Below are 26,214 nucleotides of genomic sequence, written 5' to 3'. Positions count from 1 at the left end.
GATTAAGGAATGAATGTCGGAATATATTTGGTCAGCTCTACATGGAAGATTTGAAATGTACAATACCATGCATGAATACACAGGTTAAAAACCCATTTGATAAGTACATGTATCATTACAGACCAAAATTAAAATTATAATTGTTGCCAACATATACACTGAAAACTGCAGTCATTTATGACACATACATATGTTTTATTTTATCATGGTTATAGAGCTGCAGAAAATGTGTCATTTTACATGTGCTTACTACTCTAAATGCATACAAGTTAGGTTTCAATATTTGGATGTGTCAAAGTTGTATTTCGTACTTACATTATACTCATGATGTTTACGCAATATTTCAGATCTTTCAGTCCAGATGAAAACATATGTTATGGATTGGATACATTTTGTACCTGTGAGGTAAAGTGGCTTCTAAATTTACATGTATATGTTGTAGTCAAAAGAGATACATGTTTGAAAATAAGTACATGTTTAATATTATTACATACATGTCATGTACAATGTTTGTACTTGGTGCAACCCACACAATAGATTAACTGAGAAAAGTTACTAATGTATAATCGTGAAAACTAGAATTGGGGTTATATAGTTAACTGTTGTTGTTGGTAACTGCGTTCAGAAATTATTGGGTTCATTTATTATTGAGATATTTTAAAAATGGACAAAAATGCGAAATTAATTATTGCATTTTCAGAAGAATCTGCATTCAGATGCACATTCAGATGAATTGCATTAATAAAAGCCTTGCTGTAATTTCTGAGTATACAGTATTTTATTTTCAGTGTATTCTTGTTTTAAAATCATCTCTAATCTAATATCTTTTAGCTACATGTACAAGCCTATGAAAACTCTTCAAAATTTACTGGCAACAAATTTATAAGAACCAATAGTAATAATTGTGCTTAATTGTTCTTCAGGAATAGTTGTTATACGACCGCAAATTTTGAAAAAAATTTCGTCGTATATTGCTATCACGTTGGCGTCGGCGTCGTCGTCGTCCGGCGTCCGAATACTTTTAGTTTTCGCACTCTAACTTTAGTAAAAGTGAATAGAAATCTATGAAATTTTAACACAAGGTTTATGACCATAAAAGGAAGGTTGGTATTGATTTTGGGAGTTTTGGTCCCAACATTTTAGGAATAAGGGGCCAGAAAGGGCCCAAATAAGCATTTTCTTGGTTTTCGCACCATAACTTTAGTTTAAGTTAATAGAAATCTATGAAATTTTGACACAAGGTTTATGACCACAAAAGAAAGATTGGGATTGATTTTGGGAGTTTTGGTTTCAATAGTTTAGGAATAAGGGGCCAATAAAGGGCCCAAATAAGCATTTTTCTTGGTTTTTGCACAATAACCTTAGGTTAAGTAAATGGAAATCTATGAAATTTAAACACAATGTTTATGACCACAAAAGGAAGGTTGGTATTGATTTTGGGAGTTTAGGACCCAACAGATTAGGAATTAGGGGCCAAAAAGGGACCCAAATAAGCATTTTTCTTGGTTTTCGCACTATAATGTTAGTATAAGTAAATACAAATCTATGAAATTTAAACACAAGGCTTATGACCATAAAAGGAAGGTTGGTATTGATTTTGGGAGTTTTGGTCCCAACAGAATAAGGGGCCCAAAGGGTCCAAAATTAAACTTTGTTTGATTTCATCAAAATTGAATAATTGGGGTTCTTTGATATGCCGAATCTAACTGTATATGTAGATTCTCAACTTTTGGTCCCGTTTTCAAATTGGTCTACATTAAGGTCCAAAGGGTCCAAAATTAAACTTAGTTTGATTTTGACAAAAAATGAATCGGTTGGGTTCTTTGATATGTTGAATCTAAAAATGTACTTAGATTCTTGATTATTGAAGTTTTTTTGGTCCAGTTTTCAAATTGGTCTACATTAAGGTCCAAAGGGTCCAAAATTAAACTTTGTTTGATTTCATCAAAAATTGAATCCTTGGGGTTCTTTGGTATGCCAAATCTAACTGTGTATGTAGATTCTTCATTTTTGGTCCTGTTTTCAAATTTCAAATTCTACATTAAAGTCCAAAGGGTCCAAAATTAAACTAAGTTTGATTTTAACAAAAATTGAATTCTTGGGCCTCTTTGATATGCTGAATCTAAACATGTACTTAGATTTTTGATTATGGGCCCAGTTTTCAAGTTGGTCCAAATCAGGATCTAAAATTATTATATTAAGTATTGTGCAATAGCAAGTCTTTTCAATTGCACAGTATTGTGCAATGGCAAGAAATATCTAATTGAACAATATTGTGAAATAGCAAATTTTTTTTTAATTAGAGTTATCTTTCTTTGTCCAGAATAGTAAGCAAGAAATATCCTATTTGTGCAATAGCAAGAATTTTTTTTAATTGGAGTTATCTTTCTTTGTCCAGAATCAACTTAAATCTTTGTTATATACAATATACAATGTATATACACTTTTTACTACCAACTGATAAATTTAAATAATCTTTACCATTCAGTGATAACAAGCAGTTTTTTTACATCTTAATATTTTATGATGTATTTAAATGAGTAGTTATTGTTGCAAACTCCATTAGAAATTTGAATTGATATCAGTTTTGAAAAAGGGAAACGGGGATGTGAAAAAAAAGGGGGGGGGGGGTTTAAATTTTTCTCATTTCAGATTTCATAAATAAAAAGAAAATTTCTTCAAACATTTTTTTGAGAGGATTAATATTCAACAGCATAGTGATTTGCTCAAAGGCAAAAAAAATTATTTTAAGTTCATTAGACCACATTCATTCTGTGTCAGAAACCTATGCTGTGTCAACTATTTAATTTTAGATTTAAAAAGTTTGAAGAAGAAATCTTTAATTGATTTGTAAAATCTTGGCATTTGTTTTGTGTAAAAAAAATCCATGTAATGTCAAAAATTTGATCACAATCCAAATTCAGAGCTGTATCATGCTTGAATGTTTTGTCCATACTTGCCCCAACTGTTCAGGGTTCGACCTCTGCGGTCGTATAAAGCTGCGCCCTGTGGAGCACCTGGTTTCTTATTTGTTTCACTTGCGAAGATGAGTTATACATGTATGAAAACTATATTTGGTAAATAGGATCCTTTCAAGTTAAGTGTTTTACATGTACATTGTTCAAATAAGAAGATGTAGTATGATTGCCAATGAGACAACTACTCCAGAGACAAAATGACACAGGCGTTAGCTACTTTATTAGGTCGCTATACACCGGCCTCTACCTTATTTCATCAGTGATCAAGGATAAGTTTGCATATATCAGTCAGGGGTACTACTTGTACAAGTTATTTTTATTTACTTGAAGAAGTAAAAAAAAATATACACATATAAGTTAATTAATAATGTTTAAATAATCTCCCTTTAATTTTCTCAAAAATTTACTTGAAGTAAATTTTTCTTACAATCCTACAAAAATTCAATCAGGGCTTTAATGATTTTTCCCAGGTTAGCTCATATTTTCATATTTTTTAATTGGGTTTCAATGTTTCATCTCATTAATTCAACAAAGAAACTGATTGTGCAAAGATCTCAAGTATTTGCACAAGGCCTTCAAAAATTGCTCCTTGGGGGCTTGTAAATGAGCAGTGTTCTGAAGATAAACAGACAAAGGGGATTTTCATTGCCCATGCAATTCCACTTAAATGATTAGTAAAGACATCTGCAAAAGTCAGATAACTTAATATTATATAAGAGCAAAGAAATCTTAAGAATTCAATAAAAGGAGATAGGATGACTTTTTATACGACCGCAAAATTTGAAAATTTTTTCGTCGTATATTGCTATCACGTTTGCGTCGTCGTCGTCCGAATACTTTTAGTTTTCGCACTCTAACTTTAGTAAAAGTGAATGGAAATCTATGAAATTTTAACACAAGGTTTATGACCACAAAAGGAAGGTTGGTATTGATTTTGGGAGTTTTGGTCCCAACATTTTAGGAATAAGGCCAACTAAAATTAATTAGTAGATTTTCATCCAAATTTTTGAAAATAATGGGGCGGGTGGGAGGATTTTATTTTTTAAATTTTATTTCAAACCCTTTTGCATGTTTTGTGACGAGTTCTTCATATATGCAAGTGTAATAATAAGCTTATATCATGTATTGTTAAGGCCGTATATTAACCTATAGTTGTTAATGTCTGTGTCATTTTGGTCTTTTGTGGATAGTTGTCTCATTGGCAATCATACCACATCTTCTTTTTTATATACAAAAGTATGAGGAATCTTACATAATTTTTCAAATCCTTGAATAAATATATCTAATTGTGGCTTTAAAAATTTAACAACAAAAACGTGTGAGATATACTCTCTTCAGTTAGACTACCTACACCAAATGTATTTGGGTTTCTAATTAATGGTTTGTATTCCCATAAAATAAAGCAAATGCATTGGTATGCAACACAATTATTATGAGTACAGAATAAAATGAAAACTCAGAGAGTGTTGAAAATAATAGGGTTGGTACTTTATATGCAAGATGAAAATATAATTATCATGTAAACATGAACTTAATAATAAAAAAAAGTTGTTGTTTAATGACTCTTTTTGGGTGTATTGGAACATTTGCTGTTTGTCAACATAAAAGACAGCCATGGGTAAAATCAAAGGGCTTTCATAAATAAAATTCATATGTTAGTCGACTTTTTAAATTCAATAAACGGTCATAAATCTGACAAGTTCGTGCTTGTATTTCAATATCTATAATCTAGTCATGTTTTCTGTATCAATGGTTTCCACGAATCTTGCGATTTGGGTATCATTTACAGTTTAAATTTCCTGAGACAAAGTCATTACATAAATAAAAAAGTCCGCAGTTTTTTAATCACAGAACTTTGTGACATACCGCGATTTGCAGTCTTGGAAACAGCGTGTTTCTCTTAACACCAATATTTCACGTCATTCTCGTTATCAATCTTTACTCTCGGAAGATGATGTTGTCATCATAGAGCAGCGGAAAGGTCGACTTAATCTTTTTTGTTAGATTTACTTGAGGTACAAAACCGAAATTTGAAACAGGAAGCTTTGAGGATGAAACGAAATTTTAACGGTTACCGGTAACGGGAATGAACGAAATCCGGAAATCGTAAATTTAATAAAATAAAAAAATTCGGGGCGGGACGATTTCAGAGGGGCGGGCGGGGATGAAAATCTATCAATTAATTTTAATTGGCCTAACAGTCTTCACGATGAACTGCAAAATCTACAGGCCCGGACCTCAATTTCTGAAATTTTTTAGTTAGATTCTGTTGGCCTGTAGATATGATTTTTACAGGCCCGAGAGCAATTTTACCAGCCTGGGCTGCCACTTAGCGTGAAGACTGGAATAAGTGGCCAAAAAGGGCCCAAATAAGCATTTTCTTGGTTTTCGCACTATAACTTTAGTTTAAGTTAATAGAAATCTATGAAATTTTGACACAAGGTTTATGACCACAAAAGAACGGTTGGGATTGATTTTGGGAGTTTTGGTTTCAACAGTTTAGGAATTAGGGGCCAAAAAAGGGCCCAAATAAGCATTATTCTTGGTTTTCGCACAATAACTTTAGTTTAAGTAAATAGAAATCAATGAAATTTAAACACAAGGTTAATGACTACAAAAGGAAGGTTGGTATTGATTTTGGGAGTTTAGGTCCCAACAGTTTAGGAATAAGGGGCCAAAAAGGGACCCAAATAAGCATTTTTCTTGGTTTTCGCACCATAACGTTAGTATAAGTAAATAGAAATCTATGAAATTTAAACACAAGGTTTATGACCATAAAAGGAAGGTTGGTATTGATTTTGGGAGTTTTGGTCCCAACAGAATAAGGGGCCCAAAGGGTCCAAAATTAAACTAAGGGAGACAGATTTGTAAAAGCAAATTGCTTGTTTCTGAATCCCTAATATTATTTCATTGTATAATATGTTTAATGTTGATTTATCTGAATAAATATTGTTTAAACTAAAATTAAACTTTGTTTGATTTCATCAAAATTGAATAATTGGGGTTCTTTGATATGCCGAATCTAACTGTCATGACTGTGTATGTAGATTCTTAACTTTTGGTCCCGTTTTCAAATTAGTCTACATTAAGGTCCAAAGGGTCCAAAATTAAACTTAGTTTGATTTTGACAAAAAATGAATCAGATAGGTTCTTTGATATGCTGAATCTAAAAATGTACCAAGATTCTTGATTATCGGCCCAGTTTTCAAGTTGGTCCAAATCGGGGTCCAAAATTAAACTTTGTTTGATTTCATCAAAAATTGAATAAATGGGGTTCTTTCATATACCAAATCTAACTGTGTATGTAGATTCTTCATTTTTGGTCCTGTTTTCAAATTGGTCTACACTAAAGTCCAAAGGGTCCAAAATTAAACTTAGTCTGATTTTAACAAAAATTGAAATCTTGGGGTTCTTTGATATGCTGAATCCAAAAATGTACTTAGATTTTTTATTATGGGCCCAGTTTTCAAGTTGGTCCAAATCAGGATCTAAAATTATTATATTAAGTATTGTGCAATAGCAAGTCTTTTCAATTGCACAGTATTGCGCAATGGCAAGAAATATCTAATTGCACAATATTGTGAAATAGCAAATTTTTTTTTTAATTAGAGTTATCTTTCTTTGTCCAGAATAGTAAGCAAGAAATATCTAATTGCAAAATATTGTGCAATAGCAAGATTTTTTTTAATTGGAGTTATCTTTCTTTGTCCAGAATCAACTTAAATCTTTGTTATATACAATATACAATGTATATTCACTTTTTACTACCAACTGATAAATTAAAATAATCTTTACCATTCAGTGATAACAAGCAGTTTTTTTACATCTTAATATTTTATGATGTATTTAAATGAGTAGTTATTGTTGCAAACTCCATTAGAAATTTGAATTGAGATCAGTTTTGAAAAAAGGGGAAGGGGGATGTGAAAAAAAAATGGTTTGGGGGGGGGGGGTTTAATTTTTCTCATTTCAGATATCATAAATAAAAAGAAAATTTCTTCAAACATTTTTTTGAGAGGATTAATATTCAACAGCATAGTGATTGCTCAAAGACAAAAAAATTATTTTAAGTTCATTAGACCACATTCATTCTGTGTCCAAAACCTATGCTGTGTCAACTATTTAATCACAATCCAAATTTAGAGCTGAATCCAGCTTGAATGTTGTGTCCATACTTGCCCCAACCGTTCATGGTTCAACCTATGCGGTCGTATAAAGCTGCGCCCTGCGGAGCATCTGGTTGTGTTTTGGTCTGTTTTTCTCATACTATATGCTATAGGTCTATTTTATTTGGTGTATGGAATAATTGTAAGGTGTACATGTCTAGCTGACAGGTGTCATCTGACCTTGACCTCATTTTTATGGTTCAGTGGTCAAAGTTAAAATTTTGAGTTTTGGTCTATTTTTCTAATTCTATATGCAATAGGTCAATTATATTTGGTGTATGGAAATATTTTATGATCTATATGTCAGTTGCGCATGATTTATTTGACCTTGACCTCATTTTCATGGTTCAATGCTAAGTGTTGAGATTTTGTGTTTTGGTCTGTTTTTCTTAATTTATAAGCATACAGTCAACTAAAGGAGTAGGTCCGGTAAGGGCCGATTTTGGCCTCAAATTTCAGGTTCATCTAACGAAAGTTTTTGGACACTTTTTAAACACTTAAGTGTCTATTTCAATTGATTCGATTAGTTTATGTGAAAGATTTTAACTGATTTAGTTAATAAAAACGCTCTGATTCAAGCTTAAATATGAAAAATCTATCAAATATGCCAAAAAACGTAACTTTTCAGATGGTTTTTGTCAAAAATGAAAGTGGCCGCATCCGTGTTCATCCTCAACCTTTATATATGTTTTGTATTATCATCAAATACATCTTACATTTCAATATTATGAATGAACACGAATGCGGCCACTTTCAATTTAGACGGAAACCGTCTAAAAATTAACCAAAATGCTAAAATTTTGAAGATTTCAGTAATTTAGCATGACTTAATGATGCTAGAACGCGATATTTGTGCATTGTATGTGGCAAAAACAGCTCATATTTATGTAGCAGAAGCATTTTACTTTCCAAAATATAGCTTAAAGATTACATTTTCACAATTTTCTAAAACTGCTATATTTTGGGGCCAAAAAGGGGTCTTACTGAACCTACTCCTTTGTTTTATGAAAGAATTGTTAGCTATACATGTCTGCCTGGCATGGTTTATTGATCAATGTTTAGTTTTCTTGGTTAATGTTGAGTTTATGTGACAGTTGTAATAAAGCTTTATATTTAGGACTATCAACATAATATCAATGATTAGTAAAGAAGGAGAGACATTTCAGCGTGTGCACTCTTGTTTTAAGGGGTTCAAATTAGTTTTTCAAAATTTTTCAAATTTTCAAGAAGAATCTTTAATTGCAAAGTATTTAGCAATAGATTTGTAAGATTTTGACACCTATTTTGTGTCTGAGAACTATACTGTCAAAAATTTGATCACATTCCAAATTTAGACTGTAGCTTGAATATTGTGTCCAAATTTGCCCCAACTGTTCAGGGTTTAACATCTGTGGTCGTATCAGGCTTCGATCAGCGAAGCAATTTCTTGCAAAAAGTAAAGTGTTAGGGCAATTTGAACTACAAAAAACCTGTCAGCAGACAAAGGTCTATCTGCAGATTTTGAAATTTAAAAAAAATGGAGTTGCTGTCCTTTTTTTGTTGTTGCAAAGTTTGCAGTTTTTATACCACTGCAAAAAAAGTTTAGGGATTGTAAAATGGTATGATGTTGTCATCCGAAGACACATTGGTTTCTGGACAATACCTTTATAAGTTTTAAGTGAATTGATCTAGTAATTTTTTTAAGAAGGTTCAATTATGGATTTTATTGTTCATGTTGTTCAATGTTCAGCTTTCTTATTAAGGTACAAAATGTAGGTTTCTTGAATACTATAAGCAATGGTTAACTACATTGTTGTATGGTGTGATCATGGTGATTGTGAAGTATTCATGTTCGATGTTTGTCTCATTTATATGGATCATGAATAATGTTTTATTTTGTGATGCATGTATTGAAACCTTCATACTAGATGTTCAACATATCTATAATACTAAAATTACGAGGTCCAATTTGTTAGCCGTCATCACGTAAAAACGACGAATCACAGAATTCAACTTTATATATAACTAATATAGTACAAAGGTGTAGATTAAAAATTACACCACTCCAGGCCCTTTTGTTTTCCACGTAATTAATATTGCCAATAATTAAGAAGTTCCGGGTCGAGTCCGCTACCGATACCAATAGTATATTCACCTGTTACCTATTATCTTATCTGTACGTTCCGCATCTGACAGGCGCACCACCAAACGTTGTTTTCAGGATTAATATGCTATATACACGGGTCATAACCACAGGGTTAACACTACTAAATTGTCAAATTGTTACCTATTGTAGTATTTTAATTAGTAAGACTTTCTAAGATAACAATACGAATACTAAAAATCTGGACTAAAAATAAGGCGTATAGGTACAGTTTTCAATTTGTTAGTGGGCATGACGTAAAACAGCGAAGCAAAGAATTCAACTGTATTTGTAACTTATATAGGACAATGCTGTTGATTAAAAAATACTCCATTCCAGGACCTTTTGTTTTCCAAATAATTAATATTATTGTTTCAGTTCGACGGGTTCAAACAGAAAGACTTGAAAGCAGAGAAAAACTGTGTATCTTATAATCGGCATGACTTTATCAGATGACAATACTAATACTAAAATAAGGCTTGCGCATAGTTATATACTTTAATTCAGTCACGTACCCGTGATATCACGGGTGTGTTCTAGTATTGAATTATATATCAGAAAAGAAACCTTGCAACTTTTAATAGTGTAATGTGTTGCAACGTTTTCGTAGTCAAAATACATTTAGTTTCCAGAAAATCATATAACTGGGAGTACAACTACAAGTGTATGGATCTGTATGAAAATGTATCACAATGTTTCATACCATTAAACTAAAGGAAGGTTGTCTGTGATGTTTGGGGTTATTATCCTGTAACTGCAAAGAAATTGTGGACTGAAAACAAGCAAATTTGAGGCCAAAAGGGCCAAATGAGCTCTTCTCCACTTGGCGTCTGTCGTCGTCCATTAACTTTTACAGAAATCTTCTCTGAAACTACTTGGCCAAATTAAACTAAACTTGGCTTGAATCAACATGTAGTTTAAAAAATATAATTCGATGACCTGTGTCATCAACCAAGATGGCCACCATGGCTTAAAATAGAACACTGGTAAAATCCAGTTTTTATACGCCCGTCGTCTTTTAGACGGGGCGTATTATGGTATACCGTTGTCCGTCCGTCCGTCGTCCACACTTCGGACAATAACTCAAAAACACTTTCACCAATTTCCATGAAACTTAAGTGAATTGTTTATATCTATTGATGTAAGCTCCCTTTCCTTTTTTTTTAATTTCAGATTTTAAGTTTTGGATTTATGTGGCTTTATTCATAAAAAAGGGGGGATTTTCAACACTTCGGACAATAACTCAAAAAGGCTTTCACTAATGTCCATGAAACTTTGGTGAATTGTTTATATCTATTGATGTAAGCTCCCTTTCAATTTTTATAAATTTCAGATTTTAAGTTTTGGATTTATGGGGCTTTATTCATAAAAAAAGGGGGATTTTCAACACTTCGTACAAAAACTCAAAAAGGCTTTCACCAATGTCCATGAAACTTTGGTGAATTGTTTATATCTATTGATGTAAGCTCCCTTTCAATTTTTAAATATTTCAGATTTTAAGTTTTGGATTTATGGGGCTTTATTCATAAACTAGAGGCTCTCAAGAGCCTGTGTCGCTCACCTGTTAATGTGTTTACTGATGTCGGCCATCTTCGTTGGTAGGCGGGGTCATTAGACACTTTTTTTTTAAATAGATACCCTAGTACAATGTATTATGATTGTAGCGAAGTTTGGTTAAATTTGGACAAGTCGTTTTAGAAAAGATTTTTATACAAGTTACAAAAATGACGAAAAGTTGTTCAATATTGACTATAAAGGGCAATAACTCCTTAAGGGGTCCTCTAACAATTTTGATCATGCTGACTTATTTGTAGATCTTACTTTGCTGAACATTATTGCTGTTTACAGTTTATCTCTATCTATAATAGTATTCAAGATAATAACCAAAAACTGCAAAATATCCTTAAAATCACAAATTTTAGGGCAGCAACCCAACAACCGGTTGTCCAATTCAACTCAAATTTGTGAGGGGATATATCTTATTCTGATGGACATTTAAATGTTGAAAGATTTGCCCTAAATGTCTTAGTTTCAAAGATATAAAGCAAAAACTGCATTTTACCACTATGTTCTAATTTTAGCCATGTCGGCCATTTTGTTTAGTAGGCTGGGTCATCGGACACATTTTTTAAACTATAAACCACAATGATAATTGTGGCCAAGATTGGTTAAATTTGGCAAAGTAGTTTTGGAGAAGAAGATTTTTAGAAAAGTTACAAAAAATGACGAAAAGTTGTTAAAAATTTACTATAAAGGGCAATAACTCCTTAAGGGGTCAACTGACAATTTTGGTCATGTTGACTTATTTGTAGGTCTTACCTTGCTAAACATTATTGCTGTTTACAGTTTATCTCTATCTATAATAATATTCAAGATAATAACCAAAAACAGCAAAATTTTCCTAAAATTACCAATTCAGGGGCAGCAACCCGACAATGGGTTGTCCGATTCATCTGAAAATTTCAGGGCAGATAGATCTTAACCTGATGAACAATTTTACCCCATGTCAGATTTGCTCTAAATGCTTTGGTTTTTGAGTTATAAGCCAAAAACTGCATTTTACCCCTATGTTCTATTTTTAGCCATGGCGGCCATCTTGGTTGGTTGGCCGGGTCACGCCACACATTTTTTAAACTAGATATCCCAATGATGATTGTGGCCAAGTTTGGTTTAGTTTGGCATGGTAGTTTCAGATGAGAAGATTTTTGTAAAAGATTACTAAGATTTACGAAAAATGGTTAAAAATTGACTATAAAGGCCAATAACTCCTAAAGGGGTCAACTGACCATTTTAAATATGTTGACTTATTTGTAGATCTTACTTTGCTGAACATTATTGCTGTTTACAGTTTATCTCTATCTATAATAATATTCAAGATAATAACCAAAAACAGCAAAATTGCCCTAAAATTACCAATTCAGGGGCAGCAACCCAACAACCGGTTGTCAGATTCATCTGAAAATTTCAGGGCAGATAGATCTTGACCTGATAAACAATTTTACCCCATGTCAGATTTGCTCTAAATGCTTTGGTTTTTGAGTTATAAGCCAAAAACTGCATTTTACCCCTATGTTCTATTTTTAGCCATGGCGGCCATCTTTGTTGGTTTGACGGGTCACGCCACACATTTTTTAAACTAGATACCCAAAGGATGATTGTGGCCAAGTTTGGTAGAATTTGGCCCAGTAGTTTCAGAGGAGAAGATTTTTGTAAAAGTTTACGGACGCAGGACGACGGACAACGGACGCCAAGTGATGAGAAAAGCTCACTTGACCTTTCAGGTCAGGTGAGCTAAAAAAGGGGGATTTTCAACACTTCGGACAATAACTCAAAAAGGCTTTCACCAATGTCCATGAAACTTTGGTGAATTGTTTATATCTATTTATGTAAGCTCCCTTTCAATTTTTATAAATTTCAGATTTTAAGTTTTGGATTTATGGGGCTTTATTCTTAAAAAAAAGGGGGATTTTCAACACTTCGGACAATAACTCAAAAAGGCTTTCACCAATGTCCATGAAACTTTGGTGAATTGTTTATATCTATTGATGTAAGCTCCCTTTCAATTTTTATAAATTTCAGATGTTAAGTTTTGGATTTATGGGGCTTTATTCATAAAAAAAAGGGGATTTTCAACACTTCGGACAATAACTCAAAAAGGCTTTCACCAATGTCCATGAAACTTTGGTGAATTGTTTATATCTATTGATGTAAGCTCCCTTTCAATTTTTATAAATTTCAGATTTTACATTTCCGTATTATGAATTTTTATGCTTAAAAAAGGGGGGATTTTCCAATTTTGGGACAATAACTAACACTTTCACAAAATTTTATGCAACTTTGATAAATTGTTTATATCTTTTGACATAATCTCCCTTTCCATTTTGATAAATTTTAGATTTTACGTTTTCTTAAGTAAAGAATTTTTATACTTAAAAAAGGGGGATTTTATGAAACTTTGGTGAATATATTAATGTAACATCCCTTTTGATTTGTATATATATTTCTAGTTGATCATATAAATTCATTTAAAGCATAAAAGACAAGTTAAAAGAGCAACGGGCGTATCATGCGCTAAAGCGCAGCCCTTTATTGGCTTAAGGGATCCAAGGCACACAATATGACAGCAACCCATGGCCATTGGACAAAAGATCAAATATACATCTAAGATCAAGATTTAAGTTTTATCTAAAAAGATACTGTAAACCAACTTATTTTTGCGGATACTTTTATTTTGCGTACAGCCCTTTCTAGCCCACTTCAAGGCGATTTATTTCACGATTTTCTAATTCTCTTTATGTAGTAAGATCTGGAAATCAATTTTCACGACAATTTATATTCATGTTATTTATCTACTCGCGAAAATTAGTTGGTTTACAGTTTCTGGCCAAATCACATTCATGACATTGTATACAGGACCATTGACCTTTTATATAAGTAAGACATCTCACTTGAAATTCAAGTAGTCCTTGACCTTTCCTAAATTATGATACCGGATCTTGTGTTGCTGATTCAGATGCAAGGTATAAGAAACAACAAGTGACCTATGGAGTTAGATGTTTCAATTCATGAGTCACATGGTTAAAGATAAGCTTTTATACATGTATATACTCACAAGTACCACAAGACAACTATCCACTTAAGATATAGGACAAGATTATTATCAAATATAGGTCACATTAAAGCCTTCAAAATTAAAGGAAGCTTATACTGCATTTTGTACTGGCTGGGTTTTAAAGTCTATTGTAAGACTAATTTAAACAATTAAAAAATATGAGGTGTTTCAATCCTAAATTTTTAACAGTGACTAGATTTGAATTAAGTCTCATTTGCAAGTACATGTATCTACATCCTTTTGATCACTTCACATTTACATAATATTTAGGAAAGCTCTAGAATTGTTCTGGTTTCAATTTCCATATATGTTAAGGTTTGAAGTATATACCTTTCTTATTGATTGCCTCTTGGCAAGCAACAATCATATTAACTTTTCTATCTTTTTCCTATACTTTCTCAGAAATGATAAAATCATGAAAAAAAGACTGTAGGTGGGAGTTGGGAGTTATCACATTGTATGGTCACATGAAGCTAGTGTAATATACTGTTTAGTCTTAATCTAATCTTTTTTTTTTTTTTTGGATCATAAAGTTATTTTTATTTTTGTTAGTTCCTGGTATTTCTATGTGGGTCTCCCACTCACCACTCAATAATAGATCAGATTATGCAGTTTCTCTAACTCCTACTTGATTAATCTCTTTCCTGGCCAGTTGATTATTATTTTTAAATCGATGAGTCGTTTGTTTGGTCTCATTTCTTCATTGGTCAAAATCCATTTATGACACCAGATTTTCTTTCCTCCAAATTTCCTATTGTGACGTGACTGATGACATGATAAAGGTGACTATGTCTGATGAAAGAACACTTCTTTTTTGTGGGTTGTTAAAAAAAAATATTAGATGGTTGCATATTGTCTAACAATCAGAGAAACATTCCTCCATCCAATCTAGTGCAATACAATATTTATCCACAGTTAAATTTTAAGATTTAACTGTCTCAAGTGGATAAATATTGTATCACACTTGATTCAGTGGTAGAATTTATATAATCTGAAATTTATAAATTAAATTATAAACCATAATTATTTATATTCAAGTTTTAATGATTTACGAGTCCTTATGTACACATTTGTTAAATAATAGATGTATATTTTTGTCACACTTTGAGAATGGAGGATCGAAAGGAAATGTTTGTACTTTCGTCTACCATATCATGACGTTGAATCGATTCGTCCAAAACACTGACACATTCTTGGAAACTTTCTAAAGCTGCCTGACCTGCTGATGCTGAAAAAGATAATAGAAACTGTCGACATAGTCCTGACTGTATAACCTAATCAAAAACTTAAATATGTAGTAGATCTTTCTTTATTTTTGGTATCATTTTAAAATATCAATTCAAGGTGTACAGTATATAGAACATGTAATGGCTTCTTCACCCAATCAACCAGAATCCTAGCAACAGAATGTAACTTAACGCAAGACTTGATAATAAAATCATTTATCTTAGTACTTCTGTGTAGGCAGTTTAATTTGTATTTTGACCTTTAGAGCTATGTAGACTTTGTGGTAGGTAGGTAGTGAAATCAATATTATTAAGGTAACAGCTTGCTACTGGCCATTTCATTAGTATAATATCCCAGTTCATCGTGAAAAATCAATTGATATTTTTTTTAAAAGCTCATTCATGTATTATAGAAAATATTAAACAGCTGGTGGTATTTGAATGTACTCGTGTGTAAAGTCTTTTGTAGATCGTGGGATTGTGTAAGATTTCAAATGGGGATTCAAATTGAGGTTATTGTTTCTCTCTGCATGATAATAAATCCATCATTGAGAAATGATTCCTTGTTTAGAACACTCCACTGTCAACTATCAGAGATGCAGATCACAGACATGGTACTGAAGAGAAAATGGCGATCTTAATTGAATAGCTGTCATCAATGTACTACCTCAGCACAGTGGACAATTGCATTCTCATATGCTCAATATTAATGCATATTGTTATTTGAATAAAAATTCAAGAATTGTTTTGTTTTCTTTATTTAATCTAAGTTAATTTATAGACATATCTGAAAAATACTTTTGAGTTTGTTCGCTCCTCTGTTTCAAAATTACAAGCTTTTTAAAAGACTTATAAATTGAAAGAATATAAATAAAAACTGAAAAAGCAGAAAAAATGAAGGATCCTTGTGTTTGTTTTCAAGTCAGATTTAAAGTCATTGAAAATTTGGCAGAAAATGAGTCTTTAAATTTTTTATGATTTAATGACATCTGTTTTTCTATGAAAAATAACAAGGATTTTATATAATGATTTTAAAATATATGTTATAAAATTATGAAAAGAAAGGATTGGCACAACATGGATAAAACCAGAGTATTCCAAAACATGATAAAATTTTAAATTCCTGGAGGAACGAACATCCTTTACACAGAGATATAACTCTCCTGTATGTTAAAGCCAATTATGAAACTTCTATTATTTGTATTGTTTTATATTTTAACAACGTAAAAACCGAACAGAACACTGTGGATGCATTTTTTTTATGGGAACCATTTTTCATTGATTAATCATGTTAATGAAAGGTGGTATTTTTTTCAAGAATATTTGGTTTTCATGGTTTTGTCAAAATTTTCATACCTATCTGCCTATATGGAATGATGGAATTAGTGCTTCAATGAAAACTGAAATTTTTGGTTCACCTATCCTAATGAAATTCACAAATTGGTGCTCCACTAGAATTATAATGAATCCACAGTATATAATTCAGGTATTAAACAAGCTTGATATTAATTTGTTCTTTAATTATTCACAAGTGATCAAGCTAATTGTTATTTTCAAAGAAGAATTCTTACCAAGACTTGTATCCTTCTGTGATTTCATTCCAGATCTTTTTAACTTCATTGATGCTTCCTGGCTAAGATTTGAATAGGAATTTCTGATTGACTGGAAACCTTTCAACAGCTAAAAATAAAAATGAATGTATGGAAAGGAAAGGAAGAAAATACAAGTGTTTAAAATACTGTCACAATTATTGTTTATAAAAACTAGGGCTTACTAGGCTAGTATTCTTTCAAATACTGCCACTGCCAAAAATAAGCCAGTAGTATGTTAAGCAAGACAAATATTGACCAAATGCAAAAACTTTCAAACAGAAAATTAATGCATATTAATAAAATTATAAGTATTTGAAGCTTTGTAAAACAAAAATTCCCAGTTTTGCAATTTGGAAATAAATTAGTACTGTTTCTCTTCAATAGTTGCTCTTCAATAGTTGTAACAAAATATTTCAAATTAAAACACCCCTTTATATTAATCTATCATATGTAAAAAATATAATAGGAAATTGCCAAAAATATGGGATGGGACAGCAGACCTCATCAACAGCTAACATACAAATTTAACATTGTTTTGTTGCTGTGTATTCATTTAATGCCATGTACCGGTACATAAATCAGGCCACAAGTTTTCTCATTTGAATTATTTTCAGTTGTCATTTCTAGACTTTGCTAACTTACTTAGCGCTCCAGGATTTGCTAATTCTTGAAGGTCATATGTTGACCTATAGTTGTTTACTTTTGTTTCATTTGATCTCTAGTCATGATAGTGAAGAGTTGACTCTTTGGCAATCAATCATACCACATTTTCTAACCTTTATAGTTCACTTTCTTAAAAAGAACTGAGACTATATTTTTAAAAAGGATAAAAGGAAATTGACAAAAACAAGAATGTGTCCTCAGTACACGAATGCCCCACTCGCACTTTCATTTTTAGCTCACCTGGCCCGAAGGGCCAAGTGAGCTTTTCTCATCACTTGGCGTCCGTCGTCCGTCGTCGTCGTCCGTCGTCGTCGTCCGTCGTTAACTTTTACAAAAATCTTCTCCTCTGAAACTACTGGACCAAATTAAACCAAACTTGGCCACAATCATCATTGGGGTATCTAGTTTAAAAATTGTGTCCGGTGACCCGCCCAACCAACCAAGATGGCCGCCATGGCTAAAAATAGAACATAGGGGTAAAATGCAGTTTTTGGCTTATAACTAAAAAACCAAAGCATTTAGAGCAAATCTGACATGGGGTAAAATTGTTTATCAGGTCAAGATCTATCTGCCCTGAAATTTTCAGATGAATCGGACAACCCGTTGATAGGTTGCTGCCCCTGAATTGGTAATTTTGAGAAAATTTTGCTGTTTTTGGTTATTATCTTGAATATTATTATAGATAGAGATAAACTGTGAACAACAAAAATGTTCAACAAAGTAAGATCTACAAATAAGTCAACATGACCAAAATGGTCTGTTGACCCCTTTAGAAGTTATTGCCCTTTATAGTCAATTTTTAACCATTTTTCGTAAATCTTAGTTATCTTTTACAAAAATCTTCTCCTCTGAAACTACTGGACCAAATTAAACCAAACTTGGCCACAATCATCATTGGGGTATCTAGTTTAAAAATTGTGTCCGGTGATCCGGCCAACCAACCAAGATGGCCGCCATGGCTAAAAATAGAACATAGGGGTAAAATGCAGTTTTTGGCTTATCACTCAAAAACCGAAGCATTTAGAGCAAATCTGACATGTAGTAAAATTGTTTATCAGGTCAAGATCTATCTGCCCTGAAATTTTGAGATGAATCGGACAACTCGTTGATAGGTTGCTGCCCCTGAATTGGTAATTTTAAGGAAATTTTGCTGTTTTTGATTATTATCTTGAATATTATTATAGATAGAGATAAACTGTAAACAGCAAAAATGTTCAGCTAAGTAAGATCTACAAATAAGTCAACATGACCAAAATGGTCTGTTGACCCCTTTAGGAGTTATTGCCCTTTATAGTCAATTTTTAACCATTTTTCGTAAATCTTAGTTATCTTTTACAAAAATCTTCTCCTCTGAAACTACTGGACCAAATTAAACCAAACTTGGCCACAATCATCATTGGGGTATCTAGTTTAAAAATTGTGTCCGGTGATCCGGCCAACCAACCAAGATGGCCGCCATGGCTAAAAATAGAACATAGGGGTAAAATGCAGTTTTTGGCTTATCACTCAAAAACCGAAGCATTTAGAGCAAATCTGACATGTAGTAAAATTGTTTATCAGGTCAAGATCTATCTGCCCTGAAATTTTGAGATGAATCGGACAACTCGTTGATAGGTTGCTGCCCCTGAATTGGTAATTTTAAGGAAATTTTGCTGTTTTTGATTATTATCTTGAATATTATTATAGATAGAGATAAACTGTAAACAGCAAAAATGTTCAGCTAAGTAAGATCTACAAATAAGTCAACATGACCAAAATGGTCTGTTGACCCCTTTAGGAGTTATTGCCCTTTATAGTCAATTTTTAACCATTTTTCGTAAATCTTAGTTATCTTTTACAAAAATCTTCTCCTCTGAAACTACTGGACCAAATTAAACCAAACTTGGCCACAATCATCATTGGGGTATCTAGTTTAAAAATTGTGTCCGGTGACCCGGCCAACCAATCAAGATGGCCGCCATGGCTAAAAATAGAACATAGGGGTAAAATGCAGTTTTTGGCTTATCACTCAAAAACCAAAGCATTTAGAGCAAATCTGACAAGTGGTAGAATTGCTTATCAGGTCAAGATCTATCTGCAACAACAAAAGAAAGAGAGTTTTTAACGACCTCAGCTGGCTATACAACCCTTGCACAATCAACTGAATTTTGCAGAAATCATTAATAGGATAGATTGCCCTTATATGATAATTTTTTATTACCTTTTTGGTTTTTTTGGCAAAGTGGGGAAGGGGGGGGGGGGGTTGCGCAACAACAAAACTACTTCACAACTTTCTCATTACTTTGCATTTCTTGTTAGATAAATTTTACAAAAATTCTCCCCTGAAACAACTGTTGAATTTAAACAAACTTGGTTTAAATCACCACTAGGATATCCAGGGACCACTGTGTATGATGACCCTGCCTGCCCACATGGCTGAAATTAAACATAGGTTTCAAATGCACTTTTTAGTATTATATCTCTGAAACTAAACGACAGTACAACAGTTGCATTTATCATGCAACAATTGTAAATAAAAATATCAGGTGAGCGACACAGGGTCCTTGGACCCTCTAGTTTATGTTCAGTGGACCGTGACATTGGGATAAAAACTCTAATTTGGCTTTAAAATTAGAAAGATCATATCATAGGGAACATGTGTACTAAGTTTGAAGTTGATTGGACTTCAACTTCATCAAAAACTACCTTGACCAAAAACTTTAACCTGAAGCGGGACAGACGGACGGACGAACGGACGCACAGACCAGAAAACATAATGCCCCTCTACTATCGTAGGTGGGGCATAAAAATGGAAATTTACCATGAACCATTTGTGCAACCAATTGCCAACATACAAATATGATTAACTTTTGTGTACTTACAGCCACAAACTGTTGAAGTAGATTGTGTACTCTTTTAAAAGCTGTTCCAAGATCTGATAGAAAAGGTGGAGATTTATTACACCAGAGACACATTTCATTTTCATATAAATATGAGAAATTGGTAACAAGATGTGTCAGTTCAGTTAACACAAGCTGCAGTGTCTTCTTTACCCGCTCTTTTTCAGAAATTTCCTCTTCTTCATATTCATACTGTCAAAAAAATAAAACAATGAGTTAACTGATAAACACTTTTGAGCTTAAAGATTATCCCATATTTTTAAAAGTTATCAGAATGTTCATTTTTGAGAGTTGTTCAAAATTCAAATTTCATCCAACATTTTATAATTGAAGTTAGCCACTTGAAATCTTACAATCAACTAACGGTTATGTTAATTACTTGGAATTACATGGAATTGATAAATTATGCTTCTTTCTTTTGATGCACCACATTTAGGCTATTTCCAGGTGCCAAGTTTTTATTGGTGGAGGAAACTTGGAGTGCCTAGAGAAAACCACCGCGCACAAGCAGGGTTCGAACTCATAACCTCAGTGTTGACTGGCTAGTGATTACAGTAGTAACTACCTAGACCACTCGGCCACAGAGGCCCCTCTATGAGTATGTATACAACTGACATGTTTGTTAGGATTTTCAAGATATCCTTATAAAAAAGTATAAATGATAAATACAAATATTGTACTTTTTCACAAATCAAATTTTATCAAACTTGATAGGAAAAATTACAAGGGTCAATTCCATCTTTGAAATTGAGAGCTGCCGTGGTGTAGTGGTTAGTGCATCGGACTACTAACACAAAGGTTCCTGGTTCGATTCCCATTTGGGATGAAAATTTCAGGAACTCAATTTTTCGGCTCTCCCTTGACACCATTTGCGAGTATGGTCTTGAGGAAGCGACGATAGTCTGTCAGAAGGGGACGATAAATGGCTGGCCCGTGTTAAGAGAGAGCTATATCTCTTGCACCTTAAAGAAATCCTTGTAGATTTCGAAAAAGAGTAGGCTAATGCCGATACAAGGCAGCACTCACACCCGCAAAGTGGAAAGGGATTAATATAAGTTGCAAAAATTTGTTTCCCAATCCACTATAAATAAATATAATTAAACCATCTTTGAAATGCATATTGCCCTCTAGATATATTTTGGATTACTTTTGTTGTTGTTCTGCTGTTTCATTGACATGTACTCCACATCATTTTTTTCATGTCAGATATATATCAAAGTATTTACAATTATTCAAGCTAACCCCATCACTGGAAATTACTAAAGTCTTATTTTAGAAATCTTTCATTTCAAGGAAGACAAAAACCTGGCAATAATTGGATATTGATAGTTTAAATTTGCATCCTACTAACGGTTATTTCCATTTGAAACTATCGGTAGATATCAATTGATTATCTTTGTTTGTTTCCTTTGAAGTTTAGTCACCATATGAAAATAATCACAACTTTATAGTAATATCAAATTATAAGGTACCATATACATCTTTATATATATGAATTAGCAAAACTACTGACTTACTTTCTTTTGAAGTTCCTCTAAAATTTCTTTCTGTCTCTGTATGTCTTTAGCCAAATTTTCTGCTGAATCTATCAGATTTTGTACATTTACTTTTGGAGGACTAAAATACAATAAGTAAATTCATATCTTTTATTGCACAAAACTGTAAACACAATGCATATCAATAAACTGTGGTAACTCTCTTAAACCTGCTGAACCCCCAGCTTTTAACTTGTCAAGCATCAGAAGTTCAATCTTGTGTATTGTGAACCTTTATCATTTGCATATGATTTCAGTGCAATGTTTCTGGCTTAATTCTGACACATGTGAATGCATATACATTTAATATATGAATTCTATGGAATTTAAACTGATGTTGTGTACAAATATTTATGACAAAATCACATTGTGTGTGAAATTAAAAAAATTATCCATCAACAATGAGCAAAACCCATACAGCATGGTAAGCTAAATAATTCCCAGAAATGATATATCTGTTATTATCGCTATTTTACAAAATTTTCCTTTCATCTTACTGTGATTTCCTTTCTCAGTACAGAAGAGTGGTATGAAAAATTATCTCTAGACACTAAGGGCGCATGTGTCAGTTGTCACTGAAATTAACAACATCTACATAGGTTAAATAGTGATAGCTAGATTATCACTGTTCATTTTAATTTCATTGCTTTTCTTACTTTTGTCGTACCGGGTCAAGCAAGAAAATCAATCTTGTTAAGATGATCAACGATGATCTATACATAACTATTAAATAAAACATCCAATGAAATTAATATCTCATTTGATTATATAAATAGATTGTATGGATACATGTTACTGATTTGATAAAACTGCATGCCAACTCAGTTACTCTATTGGAAGAGTAGGGTGAAAAAGTTGGAAAGAATGGGTGAAAAGAAAAAAACCACATGAGCTAGAATGAAGATTCATTGCAACTTGTGAAATACTGTGGATTTAATTATTTTCGTGGGTATCAATTTCCGTAGATTGAGAAAACCTGCATTTTCGTGGATATTTAATTTCGTGGTTATGCCTATCTCTACATGCAAAACCTATGGAAAAATTTCATTTTGTTGAACATTTGAATTTGTGGTTTAACTGTACCAACAAAACCCATGAAAATTGATTTCCAACGAATAATAATGAATCCACTTCCTGTCAAGACTGGGCAATATGTGAACTAGTTTTTTTTAAATAATATTAAAACAGTAGTTATTCTATACTTTCTAAAAAAAAATCAAATCAATACTATTAGTTACACGTGTGCAATTGTCCTATTACAATAATTTATAGGTCAATAAAATTCATACTGGAAGAGGCAAAGCCAAACTCGATATGAATTTTATTGATCCCATAATTTCCATTAGGATTATTGCACACAAATTTCTCCTAATTTTGTTAAAAGATATCACAACTTATCATATTAAAATTCAATTTTTAAGACAATATCTAATAAATAAATAAACAAATAGATATTTTATCTAAAACTATGAAAAATGAAAAATATAAGGACTATAAAACAACTAAAAAATCTTTATTTTATTTTTGGTCAATGGTATAAGGGAGATAATTCCAATTTACTTAATAAAAACAATTGCCCTGAATTTTATTAGGACAATATCAGCCAATCAAATTGTGGGAAATTACTCTAAATCAGGATTATTACTTTTCTCTTGTATGTCCTTGATCAGCCCATGATGCCTCTACTTGTCTCTGTAAATCTGCTGGTAACAGAGTCAATCTTGAATTGAAAATGGATCCTATTTTCTCTTGGTTCATTAGTGTATCCATATAGTTACAGTCACTCGTAAACTGTTCATATAAACTCATTTCATCACTGAAAACAGATAAAATTCTACATAAAAATAGTGTATAACTTTAAAAGTTCATACTATCTTAAGGCAAAAAATATATAACATATATATTTGATTCCTGTCGCTTAGAAAAAATAGGGTACATGTAGGTAAAGATATTTCATTTTTGTTTTTTTTTTTAAATATTTTTGATAGACTATATAGAGAAATTTTCTGCCAACTTCTGGACTTTTAAAGTGCTTTAACCACAAAAGCCTACTGTAGGTACTCGCTTATAAGTCAGAAGTTTGGGAGTAAAATTCAGAATCGAGAGAGGGGTACTGGCTTATATTAAGCGAGATCCAGAGACCAGAGGAAAAATCCAAGCTCAAGAAAGGTGGTCAGATGTGAATATCCTGGCCAAAACTACGTTTGTGATAGCCAAACCTACATAATCTTTAAATAAGTGGCTTTTGTTGAAAATGAATGACTACAATTCTGTCTTTGTGTTGTATTTGTGTTTATTGCAGTCTTTTTCTGTACTAATACTAATATATTTTCCTAATCATAGGGCTTATTACACAATGTTACAAGCATTTAAATCAAGTTAAAGATACAATACAATATAAAATATAATATGATTATCAATACATAACAAACAATAATTGTTAAATAATAAAAAGGAAGTCAGTCGACACAGTATACATGTTCAAAGGAGGAAACCTCCTTGACCACATCAAATATTCGTAAACAGCTACCGGTAATTACATCCCCCCCTCCAAGATAGAATACTTGATTACAGATATTTTGCCCTCCTTGTTTCAAATTAAGAATTCAGATATAAATTGCATGTCAACATTTGAAATTATCCAGATTAAATATCAACTTTATGCAATTTTCCAAAAAGTGGTGAAAAATGAAAAATATGGTTCTCTGATGTATTATATAGAGGGCATGTTAGAAACAGAATATGAACTTTATCTTCAACCATGTTGAGCAAGCAAACTTGTTTATTCTATTGTGCTTGTTATAAGACCAATTTTCCTAGACTATTTATAATTCTTTTTTAACAATCTCTCTCTACTTTGAGACTAAGGTAACTTAGTTGTAATCTACACAAATATAAATTGTTTTTATTGGTTTTTGATAAAAAAAAAAAATCAAATTTGAGTTTCAAATTTAAATAGGTTTTTAATAAGCTGTGCTACCAGTGAGACATAGAATATCTTATGCACTTCCAATGCTTAGTAAAATTTAATTTTTTTTGCCACCCCTTACATATGTTTTTTCTATATTTTATGCACATAGAAAGATCAAAATTAAAGATCTTGCTTTCATTTTGTATCATACATTTCATAAACTTGATAGAAACTGAACTTTGAATAAGTGGAATAGTAGAGCTTATTAATAAGTTAACCCTTTTGAATATAGCAACACAAGTGGTTTTTTTTATAAATGATAACTCTTAGTCATAGACTCATATTAAAAAAAATGATCTAGCTTTCAACAAAAAATAAAATATTATGAGTTATAAGTTATAAGCAAAAATTTAGTTATAAAATGTATAAAACTAAAAGTGATTTTTTGTTGAGAATGTAAATTTGTTCTACGGTAATCATATGAATATGTATGCATGAAATATACATGTTTTTACTCTTGTTTCTGTTTGAAGCATGCATTACAGCATCATCAACAGTATATGTATTAACACACAGTCTAACATCCTTTTTGATTTAAGTACCGCATATGAGCATTCAGCATGTGGGAGTAAAATCAATCCTAGTATTTATTTATGTAACATCCTTGTTTGTAGATATATTACATCCTGGGTTTCATTTATGTTATGTTCTAATTTTTATTTTTATTACATCTTGTTTTCATTTATAATATATAACTATTTCTTTGTTTATTAACCTGACAACACCTGGACTCCTTAATGCCTTATTCTGTGGGTCTTCAGCCGTGTCCATTATGCATACAAGGTCAATTAAATTATCCATAAAAGCTGCTTGTTTGGATCCTGTTGTGATTCCCTGAAAATTCAGAGATGTTATCATAATATACTTTTTTCAACAAATGAATTTTTACTAGATATCAGATTTTAAATTGTTAGCTGAAATGATTCAAATTTATCATTTTAATAGAAGTTTCATGTCATTGTTTGAGAAATATAAAGTATTTTATAAAACATTTCTAGGAATTTGGTTAAGCTGATTAAACTAATACAAATTTTACAAATTAATATTCAACATGTTCAACTAAGCATTGCTAAGCTTAGAGCCTATCTCTTAACATTTGACAGTAAAATTAATTGATATTGCAGGGATCTCCATGGATGACAATTGAACCATGGAGGAACTTTCACCATTACAAACCATGTCTACGCTGTACAGTGTAGGGCGATCGGAAGTATTTTATCCCTCCATACAAGGAATGGTGAACATGCTAATTCATTGCTTATTTAAATTGTATTTATTTGAATTTTCATTATAGAATAGAAGTATCAATATTTTCAATTATTGCCGTTTTTAACCATTCAAATGCCAAGTCTACATGGTCCCCCCTTAGTCTAGAATGACCAAAAGCTGTCATGAAGGTCCCCATGTAGACTTCTTGTATTTTTGGTAATTGTTATGGGGGTTAAAAATCATATGATGTGGAGCTTGTTT

The 26,214-nt window shown here is 32.1% G+C and overlaps 1 protein-coding gene across 1 annotated transcript in view; it reads right to left on the bottom strand.

Moving 5' to 3' along the window:
• Positions 1-14,901: 14,901 nt before the first annotated feature.
• Positions 14,902-26,214, bottom strand: part of LOC139514460 (HAUS augmin-like complex subunit 7) — a 17,262-nt gene continuing 5,949 nt past the window's right edge. Inside the window, exons 5-10 of the mRNA XM_071303760.1 lie at positions 25,460-25,578; positions 23,419-23,589; positions 21,756-21,855; positions 20,221-20,430; positions 16,676-16,784; positions 14,902-15,106 (exon numbers count right to left, since the gene is read on the bottom strand). Coding sequence (XP_071159861.1) covers positions 14,976-15,106; positions 16,676-16,784; positions 20,221-20,430; positions 21,756-21,855; positions 23,419-23,589; positions 25,460-25,578 — 840 coding nt within the window. The 3' untranslated portion in view covers positions 14,902-14,975. The remainder of the gene's footprint in view (positions 15,107-16,675; positions 16,785-20,220; positions 20,431-21,755; positions 21,856-23,418; positions 23,590-25,459; positions 25,579-26,214) is intronic.

Source organism: Mytilus edulis, chromosome 1, assembly GCF_963676685.1.
Source record: "Mytilus edulis chromosome 1, xbMytEdul2.2, whole genome shotgun sequence".
Classification (NCBI taxonomy): domain Eukaryota; kingdom Metazoa; phylum Mollusca; class Bivalvia; order Mytilida; family Mytilidae; genus Mytilus; species Mytilus edulis.
This window is presented reverse-complemented; position numbering and strand designations above follow the sequence as displayed.